This window comes from Arachis ipaensis, chromosome B04, assembly GCF_000816755.2.
Source record: "Arachis ipaensis cultivar K30076 chromosome B04, Araip1.1, whole genome shotgun sequence".
Classification (NCBI taxonomy): domain Eukaryota; kingdom Viridiplantae; phylum Streptophyta; class Magnoliopsida; order Fabales; family Fabaceae; genus Arachis; species Arachis ipaensis.
In genome coordinates this window covers 19,683,203-19,692,317 of record NC_029788.2, presented here as the reverse complement: position 1 = coordinate 19,692,317, position 9,115 = coordinate 19,683,203, and the positions used below count along the sequence as shown (strand labels likewise).

General features: G+C 41.6%; 1 protein-coding gene across 1 annotated transcript; it reads right to left on the bottom strand.

The window, feature by feature from the left end:
- Window positions 2,520-3,681, bottom strand: LOC107636211. The gene is made up of 2 exons (XM_016339735.1): window positions 3,558-3,681; window positions 2,520-3,466 (listed from the first exon to the last, which is right to left on the bottom strand). Exons 1-2 carry the CDS (start codon window positions 3,679-3,681, stop codon window positions 2,520-2,522), a joined length of 1,071 nt encoding a protein of 356 aa, XP_016195221.1.

Genomic DNA, 9,115 nt, shown 5'->3' with positions numbered 1-9,115 from the left:
GACTTTCAACTATAGAATTGCTTTAAAGAGAAAATATTCCAAGTATTAGGCAAAGTGGTACCGTCCAAAGATTCTAGGCGGTATGCTCCATTTCCGAGGACTTCTACAATTCGGTATGGACAGTCCCAATTCGCGGCGAGCTTTCCATGCGCAGAAGGTTTTCGAGCAGTTTCTATTTTTTGTAGCACTAAGTCTCCTTTCTGAAATAATCGATGCTTGAATGTCTTATTGTATCGCCGAGCTATCACTTATTGTGCTGCACGCTGATAGACTGTTCCAATATCCCTGATCTCCTCAATAGTGTCTAGGTCGGCACGCCTAGCTTCGTCGTGGTCGTTGACTTGAGTTCGGATGGAGGATTGTGAAACTTCCACTGGTATCATGGCTTCAGAGCCATACACAAGTCGGAATGGTGTTTCCTTTGTTGATGATTGGGTTGTGGTGTTATACCCCCACAGAATTTTTGGTATAAGCTCGGCCTATAGTCCTTTCGCATCAACCAATTTTTTCTTCAGGGCATGTAAGATCACCTTATCGGCTACTTCTGCCAATCCGTTTGTTTGAGGGTGTTCAATAGAGGTGAAGTGATGTTTAACTTTTAGATTATGCAAAAAAAGGTAAATTTTTTATTGGCAAACTGGCGACCATTGTTAGTAACGATATGCTGAGGAATTCCAAAGCGGCAGATAATGTTTTTCCAGAAAAAAGAAATCATTTTTTGAGATGTAATCCTAGATAAGGGTTGGGCTTCAACCCATTTTGAAAAGTAATCAATAGCAACTAATAGGAATTTTACCTGTCCCGGTGCCATTGGAAATGGACAGAGGATATCAAGCCCCCAGTGATTGAAGGGGCAACTTACATCAGAATTATGTAGTTGCTCAGCTGGAATGTGCATGATCGGTGCATGCTTCTGACAGTTCTCCTAGTTCTGAACCTTGTGACAGCTATCTTGTTGCAAGGTAGTCCTAAAGAAACCGGCACGGAGGACTTTCGAAGCTAAACTCCGTGCTCCGGTGTGTGTTCACAAATTACTTCATGTGCCTCAAGCTTCAGATTTTGAGAGGCGTTTCAGCAATGGGCGAGAAAATCCTCGCCTATATAAAGAGCCGTCGAGTCATGTAACTGATGAATACATTCCCCCTTGTGTAATCGTCCAAATGATACCCACAATCCTAATGTCCGACCAGTAAAGTCAACGCACAACCTTGGACAGCAAAGGCACATTTTTTGGGATTTAGACACATGTTGTAATGCCGTATTTGGTCAAAGATTTCTGTGAGGTTGTCGACATGGTTATTGCCGACCTTTGTTTTGGTGACCATGTCGTCGATGTAGACCTCCATGTTCTTGCCGATCTGTTTGGAGAAAACTTTGTCCATGAGACGCTGATAAGTTGCCCCTGCATTCTTTAATCTAAAAGGCATAACTTTATAACAATAATTACCAAATTCAGTAATAAAGGTCGTTTTACTTTGATCAGAAGGGTGCATAAGGATCTGGTTGTAACCCGAATAGGCGTCCATAAAACTTAGGGTGGGATAACCAGAAGCGTTATCCACCAAGGAATTTATAGATGGTAAAGGGTAGGAGTCCTTCGGGCATGCTTTGTTGAGATCAGTAAAGTCAATGCACATGCGCCACTTACCATTTTGTTTTCTTACCATAACAACGTTTGCCAGTCAGGTGGTGAATCTGATCTCTCTGATGAAGACGGCGTTGATTAGCTTTTGAGTCTCCTCTAATGAGGCTTTCTTCTTTTGGTCTCCGAGGTTTCGTTTTTTTTTTTTTGCTGTTGGCCGGACAAAAGGGTTGATTGCCAGCTTGTGGGATATGATTTGTGGATCAATGCTGAGCATATCAGATGGTTTCCAGGTGAATAGATCAACTTGCTTTTGTAAGAAATCTTGTACTGTATGCAGTTCTGCTGTGCTTAACGCCATACCTACATAAGTGTATTTATTAGGGTCAATATTGAAATACACTTTTTGTAATTCACCTGTTAGTGTGGGTCGCTCAAGAAATTCGGCTCTCGAGTCTAGGTCGGCCAAGACCGAGTTGTTGTTGGAGATGTGGACATTATTGACTTGAGCTTGTTTTGAGTGGTTCGGCAGTTTCATGCTGATGTTGTAGCATTGTCGTAATTCTCGATGGTTGCTATAAACTGTTGCAATTTGATTGTCCTGCTCAGGAAACTTAACACAAAGATGAATTGTGGATACAATTACGCCGAACTTATTTAAAAAAGGTCGGTCGAGAATAAGATTATAAGGGCTAAAACAATCTACCACTAAATACTGAATATCAGAAATTTTGGACAGAGGGTACTCACCCAGTGTGGTTTGTAACCACACCAATCCCAATACGGGGACTCGTTCACCTGAGAAGCCAACCAAGTCCCCACCCGATGGTTGGAGGATGTTATCGCTGAGCTTCATTTTCTGAAAGGTGGAATAAAATAGAACGTCGGTGCTACTCCCTAGATCTAGTAGCACCTTTTTTACCAAAAAATCACCCAATTAAAGGGATATGACCACAGGATCATCCACATTTTGAATGTTGCGATTGAAGTCAGCGAAGGTGAAAGTCATTTGCAGAAAATGAGGAAGGGGCTTAGGCTCGTTCTGAGACCCTTCCAGCGAATACATCTCTCGGATGGATCTTTTTTGGGCCGAGTTTGATGCTCCTCCACTTGCATAACCACCCGAGATACAGTTGATTATATCTCGAGGTTGGTCATATTGGCCTGACGACGTCTTTTTCTTTCCGCGATGTAGTTGTTCTGCCGAGGTGTTTTCGGTGGAGGCTGGTACACACCTCTGCATGTGGCCACTGATGTACTTATCAAGATGACCTTGCCGAGCTAACCGCTCTAAAAGGTCTTTTGCAATCACACACTCGTCAGTGGTGTGGCCATGCTTTTGGTTGAAAGTGTAATATTTGGATTTGTCCACATTCTTCCCGTCTTGGTAGGTGCCAGCCTTCCTTGGGGGTTTGATCAATTTTGAATTGAGGATTTCTTTGATGATGTCATCCCATTTTGTGTTGAACTGCGTGTAGGATTCATATCGAGGAGTTAGTTTAAAATTTTTCTTACTGTTTTGTGCTTTATCCTCGTCTCTGTATTGTGGTTTGTTTGCCCTCTGAGCTTGTCGTAGTTCTTCGATATCTATTTGTCCTTTAGCCTTTTCACGAAACTCGGCAAGGATTTTCGGTTTGGTTAAGGCGACGGTCTCTTGGAATTTTCCTGGTCGAAGTCCACTCTTGATGGCATGCAGATGGACCTCGGGATGGAGGTCCGGTATGCTCATCGCGATCTTCGTGAAGCGAGTCATGTAGTCTTTCAAGTTCTCATTCTGCCCTTGCTTGATTGTATTCAGGTAATCCAAGTCATGCAGATAGATAGCAGATCCAACAAAATGATCCTCGAATAGCTTGGCCAGTTCCTGAAACCGAGAGATAGAACCTACAGGCAAAGCAAAAAACCAATCAAGTGCAAGACCGTCTAAATAAGATGGAAAGCAACGACATAAGACAAGATCGGAGGCACCGTTAACGATCTGATCTCTGATTTTCTTCCGTTATACGTTGGTTTGCCTCCACCATCCGTTGGTTAGCTTGTTGTAGCTTGATTACCATTCGGAGAAGCTCGGACGGGGAAAGAGGTTGTGCATCAGCCATGGATAAAGGTGATAATGGGGCTGAGAAAAGGAAAGGGTTTCAGATTCTTTTGGGCCCCACGGTGGGAGCCAATTGTTCTTGCTTGCACGTTCTGGGGGATAAGTTGGCTCTCAGTGATAAATGATTGCCAAGCTATCGCCTTCAATGCCGAACTATAGGCTTTGCTAGTCCGAGCTTTTCCTCCAGTAAGGTGTGACTTGCGAGGAGGGAAGAGAGAGGGGAGTGTACCTGCAAAGGCACTCCAATGCTTAAGTCAGTATTGTATCTCAGTCGTGTTAGAAAAAATACTTTACCTTGTTTTTATACAGAGCGAGGTCCTCGTCAGTTACATTTGGTGTGACTATCTTGGTTTGGAGAAGATTTGTAACGTTTCGATCATTGCGCCGTTTGGTCGGACGTTAGGTTCGTTGGTATCGTTTGGACGATTTATAGCTCGTTAAGTCGAGCTATAATGCATGATACCAAGTTATGGTTTGTATCCGTAACTGCCTTATTGGTGTGTGTACGCAAACCCCACACTTCTGTACAGCAGTACCAGCAAGTGCACTGGGTCGTCCAAGTAATACCTGAGCGAGTCAGGGTCGATCCCATGATGATTGTGGCTTGAAGCAAGCTATGGTTATCTTGCAGGTATTTGTCATGTGGAATCAGAAGGTTGTACATGGATTTGATTGAAGTATGATGATCATGAAACTATAAAAGCAAAAGGGATAGAAAATACTGATAGGAATAGAGTTGAGAGTTGGAGTTGCTTTGCCTTTCTGAATTAACTCTGGTATTACTGTCTTCTCTGCTTGTGAATGATCTTCTTCTATGGCATGCTATATGTGATCAATGCTATGGCCATGGTAATTGATCTCCTCTGCTACAGATTGAACGCCATTAGCCGTGGTCATCCAATCTGACGAAGGGTGAAGCACACAGCAGTCCATTCTCTTGGCGATCCAACTCAAAACACCACAGACAAGGTTGAATCTTCCAGATCAGAGGATGCTGCTTCTTAGGATTCTAGCCTATACCACGGAGACCCTAATCTCCCCCGAAAATTGGCTGAACTAGTGTCTCAAGAAGTCCCCAACAAAGTCGTGGATTAACCGTCTAAGAGATGTATAAACATAGCTATTGGCTCGTGCTTTCCAGTCACGTATTCACACGAACCCAAGTAGACGCGGGTGTTTGTCAGGAACGTTCATCTTAATGTGATAAACAGAGCTAATTGGTTAAATCATCCTATCCACCACGATGACGATCGGATATACATCTTAGAAACAGATCAAACACGAATCGGAGAAGAAATAGTAATACTTTTATTAATTCATAGGACTCAGCAGGGCTTCTCCCCTCAACCTAGGAGGTTTAGAAACTCATGCTGAAGTAAAATACAATGTAAAACTCGAAAATAGTGTAAAAGGTCTGATGTTCCTCGAATGATCATACAAAAATAACTTTAAATACTAAACGGATGACTAGTAAGGGTAAAATAGTCTATTTAGGGCTAAAATCCACTTCTGGGGCCCACTTGGTGAGTGTTTGGGCTGAGCTTTGATGAGATCCACGTGCTATAAGGTCTTTAGGGCATGGAACACCAGCTAGGGGTCGTCTTTGGGCGTTTGTACATTGGTCTCTACTATTTTGGGCGCTGGACGCTTGGAAGGGGACAGGAAGCTAGTGTTGGACGCCAGTTTTGGGCCTTCTAATCCGAAGCAAAGTATGGACTATTATATATTTCTAGAAAGCTCTGGAAGTCAGCTCCATTTGGACTTCTGTAGATCCAAAAAATCTCTTTCAAAGGCAGGTAGGTCAGACTTGGACAGCATCTGCAGTGCTTTCTTTGTCTCTGAATCAGACTTCTGCTCCAACTCCTCAATTTCAGCTAGAAAATACCTGAAATTGTACAAAAATATAAAAACTCATATTAGAATCCAAAAATGTGAATTTAACACTAAAACCTATAAAAACTTAATAAAAACTAAACAAAAACTACTAAAAACTATATGAAAATGATGTGAAAAAGCGTATAAAATATCCGCTCATCACAACACCAAACTTAAACAATTTCTTGTCCCCAAGCAACTAAAAATACAATAGGATAAAAATAAAATTAAGATACAATAAATTTCTAAGTTTCAAATAAAGCTTAGTTAAAATCAGATGAGCGGGACTTAGTAGCTTTTTGCTTCTGAATAGTTTTGGCATCTCACTATCCATTGAAACTCAGAGATGTTGGCATCCTTAGGAACTTAGAATCTAGATGATATTATTGACTCTCTTTGTTAAGCTTATTTTGATTCTTGAACACAGCTTTCAGAGTCTTGGCCATGACCCTAAGCACCTTGTTTTCCAATATTACCACCGGATACAATAATGCCACAGACACCTTAACTAGGTGAACCTTTTCAGATTGTGACTCAACTTTGCTAGAGTCCCCAGATAGAGGTGTCCAGAGTTCTTAAGCACACTATTTTTGCTTTGGACCACGACTTTAACCGCTCAGTCTCAAACTTTTCACTTGACACCTTCACGCCACAAGCACATAGTTAAAGACAGCTTGGTTTAGCCGCTTAGGCCAGGATTTTATTCCTGTGGGCCCTCCTATCCGCTAATGCTCAAAGCCTTGGGTCCTTTTACCCTTGCCTTTCGGTTTAGAGGGTTACTGTCTTTTTCAATCTGCCCTCCTCTTCCTGTATTTTTGGGCAGTAATAGATTTTTCTGCTTTATTATTTTTTTTCTTTTTCTTTTTTTCGCCATTTTTTTCTTTTTTCGCATGCATATAATTTTTTTTCTTTTGTAACATGCTTTTTCTTTTGCTGCTTTTTCTTGCTTCAAGAATAAATTTTTAAATTTTTCAGATTATCAATAATATTTTTCCTTTTTCGTTATTCTTTCAAGTAAAATTACAACTTTAAATATGCACTATTTAATCATACATTAAAAAAAAAGCAAATGACACCACATCAAACTAATTAAACCAATCTTATTTTAAACTTGAAATTTATGCATCTCTCAATTCTTTTCAATAAAAATTTATTTAAGCAATGTGAGAGACATATGGAATATTTTACAACTTAAAGACATCAATGCAAATGATCATGCAACTAGAACAAGAGAATAGATAAACAAACAGACAGAAAACAGAAAAATAATAGGAAAGGGGTGTAAAGAGAACGAATCCACCTTTAGTGGCGGCGCCTAGTGCTCCTTCTTGAGGATCTAATGTGCTGCTTGATCTCTTCTATGTCATCCCTTTGTCTTTGTTGCTCTTCCCTCATAGCCCTTTGGTCTTCCCTAATGGCTCTTTGATCTTCTCTTATTTCATTGAGGGTGGTGGCATGTCCTTGATGCTTCATTCTCAATTGCTCCATGTTAGTGCTCAATTCTCTAAGAGAAGTTTGCCATTGATCCCAATAGCTTTGGAGAAGAAAATACATCCCTTGAGGTATCTCAGGAATCTCATGATGAGGAAGATACACAGACTCTTGTGCATGCTCTCTGGTTTACTCTATTCGCTTCTTAGTGATGGGCTTATCCTCCCCAATAGAGACATCTCCATTTATGACAATTCCAGCTGAATTGCATAGGTGACAGATGAGGTGTGGGAATGTCAACCTGGCATTGGTGTGAGGCTTCTCAGCTACCTTGTATAGTTCTTGAGGAATTATCTCATGAACTTCCACCTCAGTTTCAATCATGATGTAATGAATCATGATGGCTCTGTCAACAGTCACTTCTAACCGATTGTTAGTAGGGATGATGGATCTTTGGATGAACTCCAATCATCCTCTAGCTATGGGCTTTAGGTCAACCCTTCTTAGCTGAATGGGCTTATTTTGGGAATTCTTTTTCCACTGTGCGCCTTCTACACAGATATCTGAGAGCACTTGATCCAATCTCTGATCATAGTTGACTCTCCTAGTGTAGGGATGAAGATCTCCTTGCAATAAGGGTAAGTTGAATGCCACCCTTACACTTTTCGGGCTGAAATCTAAGATTCTTCCTCAGACCATGGTGATCCAATTCCTTGGATTTGGATTCACACTAGTGTCATGGTTTTTGGTAACCTATGCATTAGCATAGAACTCTTGCACCATGAGAATTCCAACCTCTTGGATGGGGTTGGTTAGGACTTTCCAACCTCTTCTCCGGATCTCTTTTCGGATTTCCGGATACTCATTCTTCTTGAGCATGAAAGGGACCTCAGGGATCACTTTCTTCTCATCCACTACTTCATAGAAGTGGTCTTGATGAGCTTTGGTGATGAATCTCTCCATCTCCCAAGATTCAGAGAGATTTGCTACTGCCTTTTCTTTCCTCTTCTTAGAGGAGTCTCCAACCTTGGGTGCCATGAATGGTAATGGAAAGAAAAAAAGCTATGCTTTTCCAACACCAAACTTAAAACTTTGCTCGTCTTCGAACAAAATTAAAGTAAAAAGAATAGAGTAGAAGAAGAAGAAAATAGAAGAAGAGAAAGGGAGAGAGAGGCTTCGGCCTTGTGGCTGTATTAGTGTATGAGAGATGTGTGTATGAAAGGTGATGGAGAGGGGTATTTATAGGGATGGTGGTAGGTAGGGTTTGGCCATAGGGTGGATTTTGGGTGGGAAATTTGATTTTGAAGTGGGTGGGGGTAGGTGGGAGTTATGATGGTTGTGGGGAAATGGTATGGATTTGATTGGGCTAGGGTTTATAGAGAAGTGTGTAGGGAGAAGTGTGAAAGTAGGTGGGGTTAAGTGGGGTAGGTGAAGATGCTGTGGGACCTACAGGTTCTGCTAGGAAATTCCAGATTTCTTGCTCTCTTGCACTGGCATTTGAATGCACAGGGGCTGCTCCCTGGCAGTTCAACGCCAGGAATGCTCCCCACGCCCCCAGTGAGGGCTTCCTCACTGCCATTTAACTTTGACACCCAAACTAGAGTGCTCTATTTTCACTGCTTTGAATTATGTCTCTTGACTGATGCACATGATCATGACTCCAACAACTGAAAGAAAAATGAAATGAAAGAAAATAAATGCAGTTGAGTAAATTTGGGTTACCTCCCAACAAGCGCTCTTTTAAAGTCACTAGCTTGACCTTTAGTTCCTTATGTAGGAGAGTATGGGCTCAGATTTTTGCCCCTTATAGTGAATTTTCTTCATGTCCTCTCATGAATGAGCTCTACATGCTCCAGAGATAGGACACGGCTTATTGTGTATGGTAGGACTGGATTCTTAGTGAAGACAACTCTCATGCCAGCTGAGAGGCCTTCAGTAGGAACTTTCTTGTTCCTCCAACCTTTAGGTACTTTATTCTTAGTACCTTTATGCTTAGAGATTGTTGAGGGCTGCCCAACACCAAACTTAGAATTGATGTCTGGGGGATCTGTAAAGCTCTGCATAGAAAGAGAGGGTTGGCACACTAGGTGTTACACAGTTGTCTCTTTCTTATCAGAGGGAAAATTAGG

Excerpts from the sequence above, each read along its gene's own strand:
- LOC107636211 (XM_016339735.1), bottom strand. The coding sequence starts at position 3,681 with ATGGCTGATGCACAACCTCTTTCCCCGTCCGAGCTTCTCCGAATGGTA. Across the intron at positions 3,467-3,557 it reads AGAAAATCAGAGATCAGATC|GTTCTATCTCTCGGTTTCAG; the intron begins GTTAACGGTGCC and ends CTTTGCCTGTAG.